Below are 25,679 nucleotides of genomic sequence, written 5' to 3' on the forward strand. Positions count from 1 at the left end.
AAATTGTTTTAATTAGTTTTCCACAAAAAGTGTTCTGTTTTTTGGTTATTTTACGTTGAAATATTCGCTTTGGAATTTGACAAATAAAAACCTACTTTTCATTACCTACAACTCTGCTTCTACTGGGTCTACAGACTTCATGCATACATACACCATTTTTTTCACTTTTTTATAAGCTATATTTTTGTTAAGAATATTTTTTTCGATAAAATACTTAACTTTTTGAGTTATTTGCGAAAAACGGTCCAAAAACATGTTTTTTTTTGTTAAAAATAAACATATCCATTCGCATAAACTTGAAAAGTATTGACTTAGTGAAAAAACTCTATAGAACAAAAGTTGCTTAGAATTAGCCATTTTATCCAATTCCGGACTTATTTTGAATGTATATTTTTTCTACCCCCAGAAGGGGGTTCACCCCAATTTTTGTAAAATGGAGGGGATGTAGAATTGTAAACTTATCTTATATAATAATAGACAATTTCAATTACCTATTCCCAAATTTTCATCTTTCCTTTATTTTTTTTGAGGTTTTCGTAAAGTTTTGTGTTGTGTGATCGGGCTAATAGTGATAAACATAAATACATTTTAACAAAAAAAAACTTACCATCCCAATCCTCTTCTTCTAGAGCTCCTCTACATTTGGAATTTGACAATATTTTCTGTAAAATATCCAATAACTGTTTTTCATAGCATCTTTTCATCTGAATGTCATACATGCATCCTAGTATATAACTAACCAACTCATTGATATTTATTTCTCCATCTGAAATAAGCTATAACAAATAGTCCTGGATCCCGCGTACCAAAGAAAAGTTTATTAATAGCAATCTAGAAATTTGAACATAGCTTAACAGTGTTAAGTCTGACAAACTTTTATAATGGGAACACTGGAACAGGGGAAGTTTTAATTGTGTAACATGATAAATGTGTCATACTGTTTATGATTGCAAAAAATAGCATGTTGTTTTTAAGTTTATTCAATAGCCAATATTATACACACACCGGCAAAATTAAAGGAACACCTTAAAAATAGGACATGTTTGATGTCTCGCATCTCCTAAACCAGGTGTCCGATTTGAGTGATTTTTTTGGTATGTTGTAGCCTTATTATTTAAGAATATCAATGTAATAATATTGTTGCTGGACAGGCAAATGTCATTTTATACCGGGTGTAACAATAACACTGTGCTTTTTCCTTTAAGTTCAAAACACCCTGTGGAATATTCTAGCCTATATAAAATATTGAAATTAAAACTCTATTGCAGCCTTAAGCTTTCTTAACATTTTCTTTTTTAATTCATTTGCTTATGTTGGATAATAAAAAAGTTGGTACTTTAACAACTAGCCATGTTCTTCATTAGTATGGTATAGTTAGACCCAAACCCAGACATCCAAAGTGAAAGTTATCCTTCAACACCAAATTGTTCTATATGGTCCACACAATGTCCAGAAAAAAGTCACACCATTTTGAGCGTCAGGTTTGGGGGGGAGAGGGGGAAGAAATCGGCAAATTCGTAGTTTTTAAGTTTTTCGCCAATATTTCTAAAACTATGCGGTTTAGCATGAACAACCCTCTATACAAAATTGTTCTACATTAAATTTGAAATAAAAAAGGCCCTATGCATAATTTTTCTAAAATGAATGGTTCCAAAGTTACGGAGGTAGTATAGTATAACTGGTCCAAAAAAAGGCCTAACCCAAACATCCAAAGTAAAAGTTTTCCTCCAACACCAAAATGTTCTATATGGTCCACATATTGTTCAGTAAAAAGTTACACCATTTTGAGCGTCCGGTTTGGGGGGGAGATGGGGGAGAAGTCGGTAAATTTGTAGTTTTTTTACGTTTTTCGTCAATATTTCTAAAACTATGCTTTAGCGTAAGGAATGTTCTATAGAAAAATGTTCTACATATAATTCAAAACAAAAAAGGTTCTATACATAATTGTTATAAAATCAATGGTTCCAGAGTTACGGAGGGTGAAAAGTGGAGGTTTTCGATACTTTTTATATTAACCGATATTTCCCCCCTCTCCCCCCCAAACCCGACGCTCAAAATGGTGTGACTTTTTTCTGAACATTATGTGGACCATATATAACAAATTGGTGTTGGAGAATAACTTTCACTTTGAATGTCTGGGTTTTTGGTATAGTTATATCATAAATATTGCCCAAAAAATATAAAAAGTGTCGAAAACCTCGACTTTTCACCCTCCGTAACTCTGGAACCGTTAATTTTATGACAATTATCTATACAACATTTTTTGTTTTAAATTGCATATAGAACATTTTTGTATATAACATTATTTACGCTAAAGCATAGTTTTAGAAATATTGACGAAAAACGTAAAAAACTACTAATTTACCGGCTTTTCTCCCATCTCCCTCCCAAACCGGACGCTCAAAATGGTGTAACTTTTTACTGAACAATATGTGGACCATATAGAACATTTTGGTGTTGGAGGAAAACTTTTACTTTGGATGTTTGGGTTAGGCCTTTTTTTGGACCAGTTATACTATACCTACTACCTCCGTAACTTTGGAACCATTCATTTTAGAGATTATGCATAGGGCCTTTTTTATTTCAAATTTAATGTAGAACAATTTTGTATAGAGGGTTGTTCATGCTAAACCGCATAGTTTTAGAAATATTGGCGAAATACTTAAAAACTACGAATTTACAGATTTCTCCCCCATCTCCCCCCCAAACCCGACGCTCAAAATGGTGTGACTTTTTTCTGGACATTGTGTGGACCATATAGAACAATTTGGTGTTGAAGGATAACTTTCACTTTGGATGTCTGGGTTATGCCATCTTTTGGATCAACTATACTATACTACATCAATACATGGTGTTTCTAAATAATTGCGACAAGCTTTAAGGGGTAATTCTGCATGAAAAAATAATGACAGTTTATTTTATAAACACACGTCTGCAAATACTTTGTTTCCGAGATACGGGGCATGTAATTTTTCAATTTCATAGTCAGTTTCTTGCAAACTGACTATTTATTGCTCTAAAACCGGTTGAGATATGCAAATTAAATTTGGTATGTTTTAAGAGGTAGTTATTACATATTTTTTGACATACAACTAAGAATTTTATATTCACCATTGGCATGTAAATGGGATATATCTAAAATGTTTATACCCATATGCGCTCCCATGGTGAATGTAAAATTATTAATTGTATGTCAAAAAATGCACAATAACTACATCTTAAAACCCACCAAATCTCATTTGCATACCTCAACCGGTTTTAGAGCAATAAATAAATCGTCAGTTTGTAAGAAAAATTTTAACACCCCATATCTCGGAAACGAATCATTTGCGGACATATGTTAATGTAGTAAACTGTCATTATTTTTTCATGCAGAATTACCCCCTACAGTACGTCGCACTAATTTAGAAACACCCTGTATTGATGAAGAACATGGCTGTTGTTAAAGTACCCAACTTTTTTACTATCCGACATGAGCAAATGAATAAAAAAAGAAAATGTTAAGAAAGCCTAAAGCTACGATTGCATTTTAATTTCAATATTTTATGTTGGCTAGAATATTCCACAGGGTGTTCTGAACTTTAAGGAAAAAACACAGTATGATTTTTACACCCGGTATAAAATGACATTTACCTGTTTAGCAACAATATTATTACATTGATATTCTTAAATGATAAGGCTATAACATACTAAAAAAATCACTCAAATCGGACAACTGGTTTAGAAGATTCGAGACATCAAACATGCCCCATTTTTAAGGTGTTCCTTTAATTTTGCCGGTTAAGAAAAAATGTTTGTCTAACAAAAATGTTGGGCATTTTAACGAGTAACAATTTCCGTATGGGAGCGTTCAAGTATTACGTAACGTGATTTTTGAAGATTTTTAACCCCCTCCCCTACATAACGCACTCAAATGGGCGTTTAACTATTGCGTAACATAATTTTTGAAGATTTTTGACACCCCCCCCCCCCAACCTGCATTATGTAATACTTGAACGGTCCCTATGGGAGAGATAACAAAGATAGTAGGGATAGTCCAGTTGGGTTAGACAAATAACAGGCTTGACTTTGCATGCCGAGCTGCCCCAAATTTGATTTTTCTAATCTTTAGGGAGGGCAATATTAGTAAATTTAAAATCTCGACTGAATTCTGCCTCTGAGTTAGCCATCATTTTGATTTTAAACGGGAACCGTTTTTGCTCAATATCTCCGCCATTTTCAATTTCTTGACAAATAGTATGAGAACTAAAATTGTTGAAAATGTGATTTTCTATAATTTCTTTCATTATAATTTTTTTCGTGCGGTCAATATTTTCAGTTATGAGGAAAAATAATAACTGTCATTATTTTCCCCATAACTCTGAAAATATCTACCACAGGAAAAAAATTGCAATGAAAGAAATTATAGAAAATCACATTAAAAGGATCAGGTCACATGGTTGTTCCAACTCAGTAGGAATACAAATCCTATGCTGAAAAATTACACGGAGGAATTGTTCTATTACCCTCTATATTCTTTGCTAAAACTATATACCAATAAGAAAGAGAAAGAAAACTTATTAGAGTTTAATAACAATGTTTACTAAGATTTTAGAAACTAGCTATTATTACCTTCTTTAATGGCCTTTGTAACAACTTTCACAAACAATTCAATACTTAAATAATTTGCAGGGATATTGCTTGAACCACTCATTTTCTTAGAATCATCAACAAATGTTTTCGCTGCATCCTTGAACAATTCAGAACATTGTATTTTTTTATGTTCTTAAGTTTGAACAGCTATACATACCTTCTTAATGCATTTCTGCAAAGATTTTATCAGTCTTTCCCAAGAGGCTTTTCCGCTGTTTAATATATTAATAGATTCTTGAATTTCCAAGGCAGAATTTAGTTTTGTGCAATACGTATTTCTTTCGGTTAGTTTATCACTTTCTAAATAAATGCAACACTTTTTTAGTTCACTGGCAGTCATTTTGGATACAGCTTAGAAATTTTGGCTTAGTAGAACCAAGTAGAACAAAAAACAAAATTCAGCATTTAAACAACATTTAAAACGTGATTTAAAACAACAAAAAAATTAATAAATGCCGCCACAATCACAATCATATATCTGTCAATATAATAAAATCTTCTTTTTTAATACAATGCACTAAAAAATTTAATTGTATGCTCTATGCCGGTATGCTGGCTAGGATGTCCAGCAGAGATGTGGCATCACTGACAAGCTGTCAAATAGAGGGCCTATTTAGTGTCATGTCTACATAGTCATGTCTATGCACTGTTGTAGGTCTCCATAGTTACTCCTGTTCCTACTCCGCTACTACTATTGTCCTTTTCATGAGCATTTTCAGTGCGTAACAAATGATAGGAAAAAGAGTAAGTCCGTGATAATACACATTTATGACATTTATTATAACATGACATTTTAGTTAAATCTGACACTTGTCACATTTTATTTTCAATTTGGAATAAAAACAAATCAAATGTATTTCTTGCATTTATAAAATGCTATTTTTTTGATTTGTATAGTCTTATAAATTATACAGATTATATTTGTAATATTATTATCTAATTAAAAAAAAATATTTTTTTTATTATGTCGCCATCTATCGACAACTAGAATAACTAGAATAAATGTTATAAATGTCATCGACGAAATGTAATCACCGACGTGCGTTTTTTTCTGTCACATATAATTTAATGCGTCAGAAAGAAATCGAAAAACTGTGACGCACTGAAAGATGATCATGAGAAAAAGAATAAAAAACGAACCTATTAGTTATTCAGAGGTGAAAAGACAACGACCGCCGTATCATAGCCACCTTTACTTTACAAGCCATGAAGAGAAAAAGGCAACGTCGCAATTGATGACGTCGGTAGTCTGACTTTCGAAACTACGATTATTCTGGTAAAATTTATAGTATTTTTTGAGTCGAACAAGAAAATATTATTAATTAGAAGTTTGTACAAAATAATATTAAAAGTAATTCCTTGTAAGTAACGTTTATTATACAAAAAAAAAAAAAACAATAACCAGAATATAAACGGGATTCATTTTTTTCGAATCCTAAGAAAACTAATAAGTATTTTTCAAAAATTTAAACGCAGAATGAAAGATTACGTTAGGACCGAGGGCCGAAAGTCTCTGAAAACTTCTATGTTTATTTTAATAAGTTTCAAGTTTTTATTCATTCTAAGAGACTTTCGGCCCTCGGTAATAAAGTAATCTTTGATTTTTCGTTTAAATTTTTCAAAAATACTTATTAGTTTTCTCAGGATTCGAAAAAAATGATTACATTTAAAATACAGTCGTCAAAATTTTGCATTTTGTTCCTTTCCACCTAAAGTTTGTCGCACTTATTTAGAAACGCCCTGAATTGATAAAGAACAAATCTAGTTGTTAAACATAAGCGAATTAATAAGAAAAAACAGAATGTTAAGAAAACCGGAGTCTATAGTTGGGTTTTAATTTCAGTATTTTATAAATGCCCGGTACACCATAAAAATTTAACTGGTTAGTAACAATATTATTACAGCGGTATTGTAAAGAATTAAGCTATAACACATTTAAAAAATCACTTAAATCTGCCAACAGGTTTAGGAAATATAAGACATTAAAAATGACAAAATTTTTAAGTGGACGGATTCCTATATGCACGTAAGTTTATACAAAAATATATTATATTGAACTAAAATCATTTTAATAACATACCTTTTAATGTTCTTTATAATTTGGACACGAAATATTGTAAAATATTTCAGTTTCTCTGTAAATACAGTGAAAATTATTTAAAAACAAATGAGAACTGTCAGAATTAATCGGTCTACCAATAGATGTTGCCAAATTTCAACTTCATGGCTTGTTAAGTAAAGGTGGCTATGGCCGTACACATCCGGTATACTGGCTATTGTAAAATGTGGTAGAGGTTCCTTTCTAGATGTCACTGTCACCTGTCACATTTGTCATTCTCTGTCATTTTAAAAATGGGTAGTGCAAGAACTCTTTTTGGAATTTTAGGCTCAAAACAGATATTACTATGTTCAAATTCCCAGTTTACTACTAAAATTTCAAGAACATTTCTTCATCAATGCTTTAGATGTCATAAATCTCTACTGCTAAATACCTGGTCAGCTAATAATTTAACTCAAAGTAAGTGACATTTGAACTCACATTTTTATGTTTTATTTTATAAACCCTGTCTGATAACTTTAATAATTTGCTTCTATGTTTGTGCCAAAGTTTATACAAAGTAATTTTGTAGATTCTTTACTCCATAAAAGAACGTTTCATAAGTCACACAGTTTCAATGCCGCAAGACGGGATTATTATGAATTATTAGGAGTAGGTAAAAATGCTTCAAACTCTGATATTAAGAAAGCTTATTACAAATTGGCCAAAAAGTATCATCCAGATGTAAATAAGAATGATCCAGAAGCATCTAAAAAGTTTCAAGAAGTTTCTGAAGCCTATGAAGTAAGTTTATTTGTTTATATAAAGCTGGACTCAAACGACTCCACTACTTGGCAAATAGTCATTACTTGCCATGTCCTGTGAGTGGGTTACTAATAGTACAATTATTTGTCACTCATTGGTTTTCTATTTGTGGTTGGTAAAAATGACCAGAATCAAAGGGATCAGGATTATTTGTATATACAGTAGAACCCGCCAATCTGAACTAATTGGGGGGAGAGCCTGTTCGGATTATGCGAAAGTTAGCCTATCTAATAATTCAAAGCTTTCATTGTCGTTAATTTTGAGTCTCAAAACGTTCTCGCAAGAGTGTGGACAATATTTTTGGACCTAAGTTGACTGCAAGAGGACCGACGTAAGTTTATATTTAACCTTTATAAGCAGTACGTTTAAAGTATGTATTCATTTTAAAGAAATTTTAAATGTCCTATTAATCCTACATTGTCTACATTTTCTGGCTTTACTCTGTATAATAAACATGGTTTTAAGTTTTTGTCATGAATTTTTTAATTTTCGGATTAATGTACGTTCGGATTAGCAGTGTTCGGATTTGCAGTGTTCTACTGTACTCCATCTAATTTACTTACCATTGCATGTCATCCGCGTCATAGCCCGTGACGTCACATAATATCAACACAAAATATTTAGACAGTAGGTGTGTTCTTTTTTAGAATCATATTGCCGAATACACTGGCAATACAGCCACTAGACATATTTTATTATGTAGGCGTAGAAATAATATTTAAAGATTTCTATTAATGTTAACTCAAAGAAATACACAATAATATGTTTAATTTAATTTATATAAATAGATTATAAAGCGTTTTTATGAAGCATATTTGTTCGGAACACACTGTAATTGTAGTCGAACGAAGGTGATATCTTGGCATAAATTGGTAACATTTATTTGACAGTTGTGGTGATGACACTTCATATTTGTTTTTATTCTTTACTATTCGCGGTGTGCAAGTACTTGGAAGGAGAAACGAGAAACGACCCTGCGCGAGTCACGGAGAAATATTAGAACTATCTTAAATAATTCATATTGTCAATTGAAATTGTCAAATTGACGTATATTTCATACCTTCTGTCATTGAAGCAGAAAAATTATATATTGCTCCACAATATTGATATGATATGTAATTATTATATAAAGGTAAATTTAATTAATTTTATTTTGCTTGCAGTACTGCATTTTAATAACTAATTTTATTTACTACATACAATTGTTGACGTTTTCATAACATAACCTGAATCTTATTTTTTCTTCTTATTATGTTTTTGGACTATGGCCTTGACAAGTATCCAGTAACCAGGACTAATATAATTGGCCAATATAATTAAAAGTGCGAATTTTAGTATAGAGCGTAGAAATAGGGGTCGCTTTGCCGAACTTGCACGGTCCCAATATATTTGTTTCATTATATTTACTGTTTTTATTAGGTATGTACTTTAATGTAAGATTATATCTTAATTCTTGTTTTCTATTTCTAAAGTTTTTATTTATTCACATTGACTATTAATTTGTTTTGCTGTATAATCCAATTCCGCAAATATTATATGATGTATTTGATTTAAAATGCCTTTCAAGAATTTTTTGCAATTGGGCAACAATGTACACTTAGATCTGTAACATAGATAATGACGTGCAACAGTAAGTAAATTAGACGGACTGTACTTGCCAGGTACATACTCTCTGTACTTGCAGAGGCACTCAAACAAAATGCCTTAAATTGTTAAAGTTTTTAAGCCAAATGTTTACACTCAAGTACAGTAGAACCCCGATTATCCTTGCTCCTCGGGACCGGAAGAGGCATGGATAATCCGAACATTTATTTCTTATATATAATACATATGTACCTATATAGGGTGAGGCAGATAAAGGGCCTATTAGAAATATCTCGAGAACTAAAGGTAACTGAATTATGAAAATTGGAATAATGAGGTTTTGAAGACTGATCTATTTAATGAAAATATTTTCATCTACTTGATACTTCCAGTTATACCGGAAGTTGCTTATAACTTCGTTTTTTTCAATGGGACACCCTGTATATTTTGACATTTTTGGATTCTCCTCGATTTCTTCTTTCTTAACATATAATGTTTTGTAACATTATACATGGTAGGTTAAAAGATATTTACGTTTTCTTATTAATTTCGTAGCAATATTCACACCCTGTAGGATTGTAGTAGTTTGACATAATAAACTTTATTTATATTCAAATGATTTTTAATATAGTCTACTATTGTTAGCAATTATTAGTATAGCTAAATTTATAATATTAGTATACAGGGTGGGTCTAAACTCGGAATGAGTATTTTCTGAGTTTTCTTAAATGGAACACCCTATATTTTAGTATTGTAATGAAATGATATTTCATGGTACTTTTTTATTTCTTAAGCATTCCCTATACCTAACTGCTTTAATTTGTGCTTAATTGTTAATCGCACCAACAATCTTAACTTCGATGGTATTTTGACAGTTCAACCATTATTGGCAATTTTAAGTATCAGTCTAGATTAATATGTATTTATTTCCAAAAAATTATTTGTGATTGAAAATTTTCACGGCCAACCTAATACAATTTCACATATTTTGTGTTGCAATTAATGTTTTGCTTGAATCACCAATAACTCACAAATTAAAGCAGTTAGGTATAGGGAGTGCTTAAGTTTTTAAAATGTACCATAAAACAACATTTCATTACAATACTAAAATACAGGGTGTTCCATTTAAGACAACTCAGAAAATACTCATTCCGTGTTTCGACCAACCCTGTATACTAAAACGAAAAATTTAGCTACACTAATAATTGTTAATAGAAGACTATATTAAAAATCATTTGAACATAAATAGAATTTGTTATGTCAAACTACTACAAGCCTACAGGGTGTGAATGTTGCTACGAAATTAATAAGAAAACGTAATTATCTTTTAACCTACCCTGTATAATATTTAAAAACCTTATATTTAAAGAAAGAAGAAATCGAGGAGAATCCAAAAATGTAAAAATGTACAGGGTGTCCCATTAAAAAAAACGAAGTTACAATCAACTTCCGGTATAACCGGAAGTAGCAAAGAGACCAAAATATTTTCATTAAATAGTTCACACCTCAAAACCCCTGTATAACAATTTTCATGATTTTCTTACCTTTAGTTCTCGAGATATTTCTAATAGGCCCTTTATCTGCCTCACCCTGTATACATACATATGTACAATTACGATCACTGAATAGTTTACACCTTAATTTTTATATTGTAATACTGTAAAATTGCAGTGTCGTACGGATTTCATAAATGTCAAAAGTCTAAAAGTCAATGCTTGTCAAAAATTTCGCGAGTGTTGAAACATAAAATAACGATATATCAAACTCCTCCAAAATGGTTATAATGAATTTGAATGATGCACAAAAGCAAGAGCAATTGCCAAACTCGAAGAAGGTTGGTTTTTAAGACAAGTTGCTGCAGATTTAGATGTGAGCCACATATTATGTGCATATGGAAAATCAAACAAAGATTGGGTAATTTTAGATAGATATAAAATAAAATCGGTATTTTCAAACCAGACTTAATTGTTTTCATTATTAAGACCATAATCCATTCCATTCAAAAAAAAATCTTTCTATACTTTCCATTTTGTTAAACTATGTAAAATATATTTTTATACTATTTTTATTTTTTAATTTCAAATAACATATTCTAGATACACCACTGTTAACGTCACTTTAACGTAAAAGGTGAGTTTAAACGAGGTAATAATTTAAAAAATTGGCTCCTAGATACGTAAGTCTGTAAACTTTTCAATGACCGTAACTGTACCTACCATAAAAAGATAACAGAAAAATTAATCTTTCAATGAGTCTCCCTTTTGACTTACAGAGTTTACATCAAGTGATTTACGGTGATGCTATTTTGATAAAACCTCAAAAATGAAATTTCAGTAATAGAAAATCTTAGCACCGATAATTGGGGTTCTACTGTACTGGTAAATTGTACATGTTGTGTGAGTGCTCTACTTGCCATCGCTATCGCAAAGCTTGTATACTTGCCAAACAGGCAAACAAATGTGTATTTAACAAATACATGAGTTGTTTGAGCTCGTCTTAATAGACTAGCACAACACTATCCTCTGTTTCAAATGTTAGAATCAGTATGGTTGTATATTGCAAGCGGGATTGCCATTCTGTGAATTATCATAAATAAATCCTCCTTTAGTATTTCACAGCAGTTAACAGCGATAATCCTCTAAAAGTACCTGCCTAATACTACCTTTCACAGAAGCTGCTGTTGAGAGAGGCAACATTGTCAAGAAAATTCTCATTTAGTTTGTATTGCCCTATCCTCAGTACACTGAATCTCATGTCTGACATGTGGTATAGTAATTTGTACAAGTTACTATAAGTAGGTAATACTGGAGGCAAGTGTTTCACAGGGATAGTTAGTCCATACAGAAGTCAATACTTTTGGAGTTATTTGCCTGTGAATATGTTCATTTTTCAACAAAATAACAACATTTTTAGACAGTTTTTACCAAATCTCTCAAAAAGTAAGTATTTTATCGAAAAAATATTCTTAGCAAAAATACAGCTTATAAAAAAGTGAAAAAAAAAATGGTGTAGTCCAGTGGTTCGCAACCTTTTTCCCATGATCGCCCCCGTAGACAGGTTTCACCAGCTGTGAATACTATAATCGCCCCCCCTCCCTCCAACAAATAATTAATCAATACAATAGTTATTTATTTTTAAATTTCGTAAAATGATAAATGGTTAGTAATATTTATTGCAACTCATAAATATTGGCAATATCATTTTAAAGTCTTCTACTTTAAAATGTATCATATTATGTATCTGAATTGCCGATATAAATGAGTCAAATTAAATAAATTATTAGAAGAATTTTTTTACTAAGCAACAACATTTTTGTTTATGTTAATAGTATTTTGTATTTTGACAACGGCACCCGATTTGGGCGTCGAAACGTTAATAAAAATCATTTTTTAATAATATTGTGGCTTATTTCCGATTATAAATAGTTAAAATTGTAAAAATGCCACAAGAAAATAGCTTCAGAACAACATGGTTAGTAATAATTGTTAATTTCTCCCTCTCCCCTGGGCCTGGTGTCCCTCACATAATTTCTTTATGTCTGGCTCAATGTTGGACAATAGCAACCACAAATCCTCTCTTTCTATTATGTTGAGCTTATTTCTTTGTTTGTTTTTCAATATACATTTAGAACTAAAACCTTTCTCCAATAGATATATTGTGGGGAATGCTAATAATAGTAATTTGATTGCATTCCACAAGATCGGACACACTTTCATACTTTTCTTTTTACAAATCTTTCATACTCACACTCCCGAAACAGACTTTCTGATGCAATCGGTTTTATTGTTATGAATGCACATTTTTTATCATTAACGTTTACTTTCTCCCCTTTAAAACCACTATACACTGACAAAATTAAGAAAAAAATTCATAAAAAATGCAAGTATCTGGATTTTTTGTCCAGGAGTTTAAATATGTCTAACATGCTATTATGCGAAACCGCATAGAGCTTGTTAGACTGAAAATTTGTACATTTAAAACCTTTTATCAAATAATTTTGTAAACATTTTTTTTTAATTTAGATTCTTGGAGATGAAAATAAAAGAAAGCAATATGACACTTGGGGTGCAACAGCTGATCAAATGGGAGGCATGGGTGGTGGAGGAGGCCATTCAAAAGGTCCACAAGGATTCAGTCAGCAATGGCAATATCAATCAACAATTGATCCAGAAGAATTGTTTAGGAAAATTTTCGGAGATGCTTTTACTCGAGGCTCTTCTCATTTTGAAGATTTTGCAGAATCAAACTATGGATTTGGCGAAGCTCAAGAGGTAAGAGTGGTTCTTTTGTATATTAGTAAATTATTGTCATGTTTACATTTGTTTTCGGAACACATGTTTTCTACTGATAATTAAGACATAATATAAAGTCATATATGGTCGTTAAGACATACATAGGTTGAGCGTTATTGGTGTTAGTGGAAAAATAAACTATGTGGTAAATATCGTTCATATAACATCCAGAAATATTCAAAAATCAATGGATAATGGACAGAATTAAAAAAAAGGAGTGTGTGTACTCATGTACGCATGTAAGAAGTTATACTTCTTTGAATTTAAATTTGAAAAATTAAATGCTCAAAGTTTTCCTGGAACTGTACTGATAGCGAATTAACTTCAGTCGTTGATAAATTACCACATTGATGGACAGTGCGTCAAATGTATAAGCAAGTGCTGTGACACTAATGAATTTTGCAAAATAGAATAGGAAAATTGCTGAATTCCTTTTAGCGCTTATAGTTTATGGAAACAATAAAACATTTTTGTAAACACGTGGACGATGACCATGGATGTCGTGTCACATTTCATATGCATCTGTAGATGTAATGTGACAAAAAATCTACCGATTTTTTGTCATAACTCGTTATTTTAAAAATGTCGTCTATAGACGTTGTGTCACATTACATCAATGAAAATTAGATGTTCTATTCGTCAACATGTTAATCTCAAACGATACTCAAATTTTATTTTGAACCATTCTATTTAATTTATAATAATAATTAAATTTTTATGTGCAATACATAGCGAACTAACACTGTGTGGCAGCAAATAGAGATCTCGGAAGGCAAGGAAAGTGTGCCTTCTATTATGTGACAGAGAATCTGAATATTGCACTGAGAATGAAGTTTGTTGAAGGTTACATCCGGTCTCAATTACTGCACGGGGTAGAAGCGTGGACGTTAAAAGCGCAAATAGTTAAGAAGATCGGAAGTCTTTGAACTTTGGATATTCCGGAGAATGCTGATAATTGGTGACAGCCAGTCACCAACGAGGAAGTCTTGAGAAGTATCGGTCCAGACAAAAAAATAAGAACAATAAAAGTACAGGGGTTCTCATTATATTTTGACCCCCACTTATTTTCCTTAATTTCGGGAATACAAAAAAAAGTTTCAAATAAAAGTTGTATTATTTTATCTGTACCGACCAACAGTATAGCAACAGACCAAATTTTATATACAGGGAGTGCCCAATAAAATGCATCTTCAATATTTAAAATAGGACACCCTGTATTTTTTTATAGTTTTGAGTAGCCCTGCATTTCCTGATTACAAATATATAACATAGTGTAGCATTAGTTTTGTTCTATAATGGCGTATGGTACTACAAAAGGGTAACCATAGGCTATGCAACTGACATTTCAAAATGAAACAATTATTAATTTATTATAGACTGTCAGTCCTCATACCGAAATGGGTTATACTGCAGATGAAAAAGTAGATATATTCTCAATTTACGTAAAAAATAATAAAAACAAGCAAGCGGCAATAAGAGAATATAGGCTGATTTATCCAGATCGACAGACTCCTTCTGCAAAATCTGACGCATTAGAAAATTTGAGATGAAGATATTACTTGTGCATTGATAACAATGGAGGGCACTTTGAGCATCTATTGTAATCTTAAATGAAGTATTTTATCTTAAATGTAGTACTGTATCTTAAATGTAGTATTGTAAGTCATTAATTTTGTTGACTTTCTAAATATATTTTTTCTAAATATATTTTTTTCTTATCTTAGTATAGTATTATAGAACAAAACTAATGCTACACTATGTTATATATTTGTAATAATGAAATGCAGGGCTACTCAAAACTATAACAAAATACAGGGTGTCTCATTTGAAATATTGAAGATGCATTTTATTGGGCACTCCCTGTATACAAAATTTGATGTGTTGATACACTGTTGGTCGGTACAGATAAAATAATACAACTTTTATTTGAAACTTTTTTGTATTCCCGGAATTAAGGAAAATAAGTGGGGGTCAAAATATAATGAGAAACCCTGTACACAAGACCGCATAACTTGGACACATACTGAGAAATGAAAAATGTAGTATACATATTGAAATTCATCACGAAGGGTAGAGTAGATGGGAAAAAGGGAATAGGTAGAAAGAGAGAGTCGTGGCTGCAAAGATTGGACAAACATGGATGTAGAATAATTATTACACGCTTCTAAGTTCAGAGACACTTTTAGAAATGTGATCTCCAACCTCTGCTGATGAGGACGGTATAGGAAGAAGAAATATTAGATTGTCGAATTTCACCGTAGTGGATATCTAAAAATTGCTACTGCACAAAATATGATTAAAAAACTATAGAGTATTATATTTGATTATCTTCGGGTAAAAGATCGTGATATATACTAATTCTATCAAAATAATGAATAATCGTCGCCATTGGCGCGCAGTTGCCATCTTTGGAGGTAAAACCGAATTCTTTGTTTGTCTTCGACAAACCCTACAAAATCGACACAAGACAACATAAGGAGTCAAATGTGGCAAATGCATATTGCAAGTACACCGATGGCTCCAAAATGGAAGAAGGCTCAGGATGCGGGATATACTCCAGATCACTGAACTTTAGTATAAAATGGGGTAAGGGCAAAAATGCCAGTGTATTTCAGACTGAACTGGCTGGTATGTCCATAGCCGCACAAGAGATAACCCGGAAAAGTATAGCCGGTAAAACCATGAATACAATGGTACAACACGTGTCATATCAGGGCTAGTAATGGAGTGTCATGAACCACTAGCCCAAGCTTCGCATGGTAACAACATATCCCTAGGTGGGTGAAAGGACACAACGGAAATAAAGGCAACCGCATTGCTGACCAGCTAGCTAGGAAGGCAGCAGTCCTAAGGAGCTTAGGACCTGGTGATCTTTTTGGCTGGTCAACTGCAACAATGGCGGAAATTGCCAAATGTCACTCCCACACGCAAACCGTAAAAAGATGGGGAGAATGGTCAGGATGTACACTAAGGTAACACCAGGGCACAAAATATCCATGATATTTATATAAATATCAAAATATCTTATATATATGATATATATCCGATATATATCCAAAATGTGATATTTATATGATATTTATGATATTTTGGAAAACATTTCAATAGAGAAACTAAATTGACCAAAATAAGACTCTAAATGTAGAATGTAACAGTATAAAAGATATATTTATACTTACACAAAAATACAAAAATATAAACGTACCTATGGTAGTATGTTACATAAACGGAAAACAAAATGATACGAGTATCCAAGTAACAACTAAATTAAGTAAAAATATTGAAAACATTAATTTAAACATATAAGTATTTCTATTTTTCCAAAATAACTTAAAATTCTGAACATTTAAAAAATAAAATGATTGTTTAAAAATTAATTAAAATGATGGTTTAACATCGGAAGTGTCTGAATCAAAACCAGTAAAGCACCCAAGACTTAATTCTGCCTCTTCATTTTCCCTTCTTTCAGTTTCTTGTTCAGGCCAAATCCATTCCAAATTGTCATGTTTTTGGTATGAAGAACTGTTTAAATATTTAAACATGAATACAAGTTTAGCAGTTTAGCGGTTTAGCAGCCTTTTCGGTTCCTAAATTATTTCGTAATTTGGAATGCACCTTAAGTCCAAAGCTTGAAAAGCACCTTTCAATGCCTGCCGTTGAGGCTACTGCTGTAAGTAATTGATTAATTCGTTCGATAAATATGTTTTTATCAGGCCAAGCAGATTCAGCGATTGGAAGAGACTTCCACCGTAATAATGGAGATGTTTTTTTGAAATTTGGACCATACATGAAAGACGGAAAAGGTTTAGACTTAGAAGTTAGAGCCATTACAAACGGAACAAAATCTGTGTTGGTTGAATTAAAATATTCATAAGCCTGTTCTTTTTGTTCGGCAGTAAGTCTTTCTCCCAAAAAGCGATGGTCTCAGTTAGTTTGCCAAAAAATGAGGCAAACCTAGAGCCATATTCCTCCTTTTGTAATAAAAGTTCTTAATTTGAATTGGTTGATCACTCAGATATTTTTCCAGTTGAATCCAAATTTCTACGGCGACAGCAATTGTCGTTGATTTTAACCTTATGTAAAAATTAGTACGAAATAAAGTACTGATATATATCACGATATATATAATATAAATATCATGATATATATCACGATATATATCGTGATATATATCAGTGGATATATATCCTCGCGCCCTGGGTAACACTAAGAAACCTCGGGAAGTCAGCATCAGAAAAGTACTTGAGAATGACCAGGAAAAACCTACTCTTGACAGTTGGTTTTTTAACTGGCCATTGTCAACTAATCAAACACCTCCACGCACTGGGCCTAGTAGACACACCTCTGTGCAGGAAGTGTGAACGAGATGACAAAACTGTCGAGCATGTCCTATGTGAATGTCTTGAGTTATCATCAATACGAGAGTATGCGTTCGGCGAGCCTTGGCCTACACTTGCCGACACAGGGGAGATGTTCCCTGGTGATTTGCCCACCTTCCTGGAAATGGCTGGGTGGACAAGGAGCCAAGGACGGCAACCCCCTGGGAGGATGCACAATGGTTCAATTGTGGCCTAAATGCTGTGGGACTTGACTCTCCCTCCCTACTCTACAGATATAGAACACCCAAACAGAAAAAACAAGAAAAAACTGCCACACAAACGTTACAAACACATTAAAACTTTGTTCATGGCGTGGGAATTTCACCTGTGTACTGGCGTGGACGTGTAACGTTTGGGTGGCAGTTTTTTCATGGTTTTTTCTGTTTAGGGGTTGCATGGGAGAGAACTGGAGCATACATGACTATAATATACAGTGATGAGCGCACTAATAACCGGCAAAATAGCGCAAAAGATGGAAAACATAATACGTTGCGAAACAAACAGAGACGAAACTAGTGGAGGTGGAAATGATCGTTATAAACGTATCTATGAATTAACATTACATTACATAGTTTCCCACCTTTAGACGTCCGTAACAAGAGTATTTTATAAAATTCTACTGTCACAGTGACAGGTTGTCAGTCTCCTCCGATACGTCTAAAGGTGGGAAACTATGTAATGTAACGTTAATTTATAGATACGTTTATAACGATCATTTCCATCTCCACTAGTTTCATCTCTTTTTGTTTCGCAATGTGTTATATTTTCCATCTTTTGCGCTATTTTGCCGGTTATTAGCACGCTCATCACTGTATATTCTAATATAGTTAGAATTCTAATGTTTATAAGATGCTCACTTGCGTAAGTAGTGGTACTTCTTTTTATATTGACCATTAGCTCTGATGATGACAATTTTGTCGAAAGCGCTTAGCTAAGGAAATAAATACTTTTTACACACTTTGATATTCAATTTGTTTTTCACTTCCTTAATTCATTCAAGTGTGTACAAAAGTTATCACTCTTTCAACTTTTTAATATCGTTACAGATTCTCCTAAGAATAACTTTCACACAAGCAGCTAGAGGAACCACCAAGGATGTAAACATAAATGTAGTAGACAACTGTCCAAAATGTAGAGGAGCAAGATGCGAACCAGGTACTCAAGCTACAAAATGCCAATTTTGTAACGGTACTGGAATGGAAAGTATCACTACTGGCCCCTTCGTCATGAGGTCCACGTGTAGATATTGCCAAGGTTCCCGAATGTATATTAAACATAAATGTACTGAATGTGAAGGAAAAGGTTCCACTGTACAAAGAAGAAAAGTTAGCATTCCAGTGCCAGCAGGTAAGTGTCACTTCTTTTGAAAACAATAAATTTAAAAGATAAGAAATGGTATGTGTTTATAAAGTGTTTTTTAACACTTCGGTTTTTGGTTTAAGTTGTGGTTACATAAGAATAATTTGATTTTTAGAAACGTTATGCGTGCTACTTCAGTTCTGCATTTGACCTCTTTACAGTGGACAGTTGTCCACTGAAGGCCGCATAGAGAACACACGTTTTTGTTGTTTACATGTTTTTTGTGATTTTTAGTTGAGAAAAATATATAATTATTGGCTGAAATTCATATCAGTAGATGCATAAAAATCTGCAGTTTGTTTTTAATGTACTATTAGTAAAAATTTTTGTGAACATAATTTGTGAAATCAGCGAATTTATTTTATTATAATTGTGAGTGTAACTTTTTTTAACTAAAGTAATTAACATTAAAACCTGTGCTGATAAGGTTAATTTGTTTTGGAAACATTATAATTTTTATGAAGTGGCTACTACTCCGTGATCAGGATTAATATTTATTTATATATTTTTGATTAACATGAGTTGTTTTTTGTGCAAGAATGAATTATCTAAAGAAGAATTAAATAAAAAAAATTAGATGCGATCTCTGTAATACCCAGTTTTGTCAATGATGTTCTGGGATTAGCTCAACGGAAATAAGAGTTTTGCAACTTGCTAGCACTAGAAAATTGAAGTTTGAAAGTGATAACTGCCAATCATCTGCAATCAGTCTTAATCCTGCTATTGATGGTAAGTTTCAGGCGCTCCAAAAACAATTTGAGGCTTTACTAGACTCGATGAACGCTGGCTATCAAAAATCAGTTTAAGAGTTAAAAAATGAGATTGTTATACTTCGTGAGAGCAATATTCAGATGATTCATACATTAAATGGGTGTAGCGGTTCAATGTCCTTGTTAAACATGAACGCGACATCGCTGGCTAAGGACACTGTTGTACTATCCTCTTCAGTTCCTTGTCCACCACCGGCACCACCTGTATTCGCCGAAAATGTCTCGGGGATTCCAACTGATTCCATATATGGAAAAACTAAATATAGTACTACTAGTTCAAAGAAATCACCCAATGTTAATCATAAAAACAACATTTCACGTTCCACTTTTGCAGAGGTTGTTGGTACCGTTGCTGATGCTGATTTTGCCGGAGTTGAGCGAATGAGATTTATTCACTTAAATAATATTAGCCCTGGTGTATCCGAGCATCAGGTGTGTGATTACATAGTAAAAAACATTCCTTGAGTCCAAGCCATTTTTTCACACACACACACTTGTTGAAGAAATATTTTTCAGTTAAGACATTGGCATCTAATGATTACTATTGCTCTTTTAAAATTGGTATTCGTCAATCATTCTTTGAAGCTATGCTGCAGCCTGCTAGGGTCGCAGCTAGAGAGTTTGTGTCAAGACCTCCTCGACTGTCTCGCAATGCAGGCGGTTCACGTACAAATGAATGACTTTTAGGTAGTGTCAATTCTGACGAACTGAATATTTGTGGTCAAAATGTTGGAGGTCCACGTGCCAAGTTGTCTATACTGAAGTCCAGCATTTCCACAACAAATTATAATGCATCAAATGGCTATTACAGTGTCTATTATCAAAATGTTAGACGACTACGGACAAAACTAAATACCCTCTCTGAATCAGTAACAGCGAATAATTATGATATACATAATATATATAATTTCAGTAAATGCTATCGAAATTAGCATTTACTGTACTCTTTCAATTAAATAATGTACCAAACTGTAATGGGGGTTTCTTAGATCTTATTTTTTCTAATATAAATAATAACATAAACTTAAAAATTGCTGATCAATCTTTATTAAAATGTGATAGCTATCATCCAGCCTTGTCCTTTGACATTATTGGAAATATTATTTTAGACTCTCTTAGCTATGATTATTTTTATTTTGACTTTAAAAATGCTAATTATATCCTTATTAATGAATATTTAGGTTCAGTCGACTGGGATAGGGTTATTGATGAGACAGATGTAAATAATAGCGTTGATAAATTTTATGAAGTGTTAGATTCCTCTATTAATCTATTTGTACCAAAAACTAGATGCAAAAATTCAAAAATTTTTATTTTAAAAGGTTTTATTCCAGGACGTTCTGCTACTACCAATCTTTTAGTTTTACAAGAATTTTTGTTGGATGCCCTTGAAGGGTATGACCAGGTTGATGTCATTTATACTGTCTTTTCGAAGGCATTCGATAGAGTTAGTCATACTGTGCTAATCTCTAAACTTTATAATGCTGGTTTACATGGAAGATTATTAGGCTGGATGGAGAGCTATCTCACAAATAGAACTCAAGTTGTAAAAATTAACCAATTTTTGTCATCTACTATCAATGTAACCTCTGATGTTCCACAGGGTGGACATTTATCTCCTCTGCTTTTTGATTGTTTTGTAAATGATATAAAATATTGTTTTTATCATAGTAATATTCTTCTCTATGCTGATGACCTAAAAATTTATAGAGTCATAAAAAATTCCAATGACTGTAGTTTATTACAGAATGATTTGAGTAGATTATTGGATTGGTGTAACTTAAATGCTTTGAATTTGAACATAAATAAATGTAAGATAATGCAATTTTTTAGAAACAAACATCCGATTTCATTTGAATACCATATTGGACCGAATATTTTGGAGGTAATCACAACATTTAAGGATCTTGGGGTAATTTTTGATCCTACAGTAAGCTTCAGGGACCACTTTTCTTACGTTTCTAATAGATCCATGAAACTTTTATGTTTCATGAAACGTAGTCTCTCTGAATTTGATAATATTTATTGTCTCAAAAATATTTTATTAGATCGGTTTTGGAATATGGTAGCAATATTTGGTCTCCGCATTATAACTGCTACAAAGATCTATTAGAAGAGAGTACAGAGAAAGTTCTTAAGATTTATTGCTTTTAAATTCAGAATACCTGTAAATGAAATTGAGTACTTTGTTTTACAATCTTTACTTAAATTGCCTACTCTTGAAGAAAGGCGAATATTGCTAGATGTAGCATTTATATATAAATTAATACGAGGAGGCATCGATGCTAGTGCTCTTTTGGAAAAGGTTTACTTCCGTACTCCCTGTAGAGACACCAGATCCCAAGACTTATTTTATTTAGAATTTTATAATCGAACTGATACTGTAAGTATAACCCTTACAGAGAATGTGTAGAAATGCAAACAAATTTAATAGTAATGATTTTTTTCATTTATCATTAAGTACTATTAAGAATGAGATCGAAAATACCTTTTTATTTAATCACATTGTGCTTTAATAGTTTAGTTGAATTTAAATTGATTTGTACAAATTTAAGTTGATTTGTAAAAATGTCAGGTCCGTAAATAAACATTACATTACATTTTACTTGGGTCTATTAGTTGGTCTGTAATGTAGCATCTTAGATATTTGAAGTGAGTAGCTCTCTCAATGTTTTGTTGATCTATCTGTAGGGAAGCATTGATGTGAGGTTAACGACTAATCAAATATTTTATTACTCAATCCAATATTTCTTGAAGGCCCTGGAGACTAGTGCATAAGATATTGGGTTGTCAGCGTATCTAAGATTATTAATAAGTTCACTATTGATTTTCATTCCAAAGTCTTTATCTTGTAAATCCTGTTTGAAAATTTTAGTAGATATTAAATAACAGCGGGGATAGAGCGCATTCCTATCTGACGCTTTTTGATTGTAACATTCTTCATTTAATCTCCCATTGATTCATATGACTGCTTTTTGCTTCCAATACGTTTTATATGATATGTAGGTCTCTACCGTCAATGCCTTTGGTTCGTAATTTATTCAAAAAGTGTTTCATTCCATACATGTTATTTGGTTTTCATCAAAAGCCTTTTCATAATCGATAAAAACCACATCTCTCTTCAATTCTGGCTCCCCGGAGGAAGTGTGTGTAGTGGTCGACGTGATGTCGTGTATTGTCCGTCTCCAAATATCTCTGTCTCTGGTCATTTATTTTAACTCTTTTTTTTTCTTTTCTCTCTGATTCTGGCCTTGGTTTAGAACTAGAACCTTTAGCCACGTAATTGTATAGGTAACTTATCACTAACTCAGGTGTAATGTGTAGTGAGTGTGTTGAGTAAGTGTCTTGTTACTTTGCAAAGTCGACGTCATTGTCTTTGCAAAGAGACGCTAATTGTATCCATGCATAGTCTTTTGCATATTCCTGTAATTTGATCGATTCATCTTGTTGGGATCTTCCTCGTGATCTTCGGTCTTCCACCTTTCCTTGTATAATGGGTCTTTCCATGTTTTCTGTGGTTGCTCTCATAACACGTTCAAAGGATTTTAATTGTTGGAGATGGTCTTTACTGGAGAGTCGTTAACTAACTTTTAGTTCTCTGAAAATTGAATTATTTGTCCTATGGTCAGTTCAATGAATTCGTAGCATTCGTCTCCAACAGAACATTTCAGTGGCGTCTATCTTTTTTCTTGTTGATTGTCTCAGGGTCCAAGATTCACATCCGTAGGTCAGTACTGGGAATATTAAGCAGTCGAACAACCTCATTTTTAATGCTCTTGAAATTTGACAGTCCTCCCATATTGTGGTCATTTTTGCTGTAGCAATTTTTGCTAGATCACATCTACGTTTTATTTCTTCCTGTAGTGACCCTGTGTTTGTGATCAATGATCCCAGATATAAGTACGAGCTCACAACCTCAAACCAGTCAATTGTGGTTATGTGTGGATGATTGTTATGTAGTCTCTCCACTATCATGATCTTTGTCTTTGATATGTTTAATTACAGACCAAATATTTGACTTTAGTTTTCGACTAGTCATATAAGATCAATCAGCTCTGCTTCGATGACTTTAGACGACTATTTGCAAGAAGGGCTGTGTCATCTGCGAAACGTAGGTTGTTTATTTTATGACCATTTATTGAGATGCCCCTTTCCCATCCATTGAGTGCTCTTCTCATAATATGCTCCCCATATATAGGTATTGAATAATTGTGGAGATACTATACATCCTTGTCTTACACCTCGTTCTGGATGAAATTCGTTTGAAAGTGTGCCAAGCACTTTAGGACATTGAAAACCACATAATGATGGCTTAGTCTGAAAACCTCATATCTCATTTTACAGATAATTTTACAAGAGAGACTTTAAAATGAATATCTGCATACTCTACCCTAAAATATATGTGAAAGATTTATGTATAACGATCTAAATGTGTTCAGAATAAGAATTATGTAAATATTGTTTTTGGTTTTTAGTATGCAGAAATTCAGTTTAAAGTCTCTCCTGTTAAATTTTCTGTAAAATGAGATACAAGGTTTTCGTACTAAACCGTCGATAAGTGTATTTACGTTAGTCGCGGCATTTTTAGAGAATTACATTTAAGCCAAAAATTGACTCAGGGTACCCAGCGCATTCCTAAATCCAAACTGGGTTTCATCTAGGCCTCTTTCGCAATGACTTCTTATTTCTTCCATGAATAATGCAAAGATAACATTGAATGTTTGGCTCATCAGACTAATTAACCAGTACTAGTCGTATTTTTTTGGCCGTTGCTTCTTGGAAATTGGTATAACAACAGACTTAGCCATTCCTCAGATATTTCACCAGTAGTATACTCGTCATTAATCAACATATCAACATCAAATCTAAAGTCTTCAACCAGTAATCACGTGTGAAGCGCAAACTTGGACACTAACCAAGAATAATATGGATAAACTTATAAAAACAGAAAACAATGGAAATACAGATGTTGCAAATACACTTGAAGGACAAAAAACGAAACGAGTGGATTCGAAATACGCTTCTCCAATAAATGAACGCACCACCTTAACAATTGCTTATTTTTAACTTTTCGAATTTCCTAAACCTGTAAACTTTTCCTAAAAATGTAACATTTTTCTCCGGGTAGCTCTATGATAAAATTGTAGAAGTTATTATTGTCGTCCTTTTATCTTCCAATTGTTCATTTACAGGTATCGAAGACGGCCAAACAGTCCGAATGTCCGTAGGAAATAAGGAACTATTTGTTACGTTTAGGGTAGATAAATCAGACTATTTCAAGAGAGATGGTCCAGATGTTCATACTGAGGCAGATATTTCAGTAGCACAGGCTCTTTTAGGCGGTACAATTAGGATCCAAGGATTATATGAAGATCACACAATTCAGGTAATGAAATAAAGGGTATATAAAGGTTGGTTGGTATATGAATGAACGAAATGGTTGTCAGTTGTCATTCGAAATTGTTTGTTTGGAATAGTATTGATGTTTATGAGAAAATACATTTAACACGAATGGTTGAAGGCCATAAAAGAGTTGAAGGCCATAAAAGAAATAGAAAAAACAAACAGAAATCTTACATAACCTTTTATAGGAATATGTCAGTTTGACACTTATAGTACAGATAGTTATCTTTGTTTCACACTCTTAAAGACAAAGAGAAACAGTGTAGCCCGTAGCTGCTTTGATATGTTTTTTATTTGGCAACAGGGCTTTCCTGTTAAACTTGACGGTAGCGAAAAAGACTAATATATGAGGAAAAATTTGTCAAATTTGTTTGCCGTCAAGTTTGTACCGGTGGGT

The 25,679-nt window shown here is 32.7% G+C and overlaps 2 protein-coding genes across 5 annotated transcripts in view; one reads left to right on the forward strand and one right to left on the reverse strand.

Annotated features, from left to right (window-relative positions):
• LOC126885081 (serine-protein kinase ATM-like) overlaps positions 1-5,078 on the reverse strand; it is a 624,001-nt gene extending 618,923 nt beyond the window's left edge. For all 3 annotated transcript variants that reach the window (XR_007698275.1, XR_007698276.1, XM_050651504.1), the window contains exons 1-3: positions 4,790-5,078; positions 4,612-4,729; positions 608-766 (exon numbers count right to left, since the gene is read on the reverse strand). Coding sequence is in view for 1 of the 3 variants with exons in the window: in XM_050651504.1 (XP_050507461.1) it covers positions 608-766; positions 4,612-4,729; positions 4,790-4,972 (460 nt within the window). In the remaining 2 variants the exon portion in view is untranslated. The remainder of the gene's footprint in view (positions 1-607; positions 767-4,611; positions 4,730-4,789) is intronic.
• A 1,854-nt stretch (positions 5,079-6,932) lies between these two features.
• LOC126885087 (protein tumorous imaginal discs, mitochondrial-like) overlaps positions 6,933-25,679 on the forward strand; it is a 35,061-nt gene continuing 16,314 nt past the window's right edge. For both annotated transcript variants that reach the window (XM_050651511.1, XM_050651510.1), the window contains exons 1-5: positions 6,933-7,150; positions 7,263-7,474; positions 13,102-13,350; positions 18,797-19,097; positions 25,072-25,265. In XM_050651511.1, coding sequence (XP_050507468.1) covers positions 6,985-7,150; positions 7,263-7,474; positions 13,102-13,350; positions 18,797-19,097; positions 25,072-25,265 — 1,122 coding nt within the window. In that variant the 5' untranslated portion in view covers positions 6,933-6,984. The remainder of the gene's footprint in view (positions 7,151-7,262; positions 7,475-13,101; positions 13,351-18,796; positions 19,098-25,071; positions 25,266-25,679) is intronic.

This window comes from Diabrotica virgifera, chromosome 5 (assembly GCF_917563875.1).
Source record: "Diabrotica virgifera virgifera chromosome 5, PGI_DIABVI_V3a".
Classification (NCBI taxonomy): Eukaryota; Metazoa; Arthropoda; class Insecta; order Coleoptera; family Chrysomelidae; genus Diabrotica; species Diabrotica virgifera.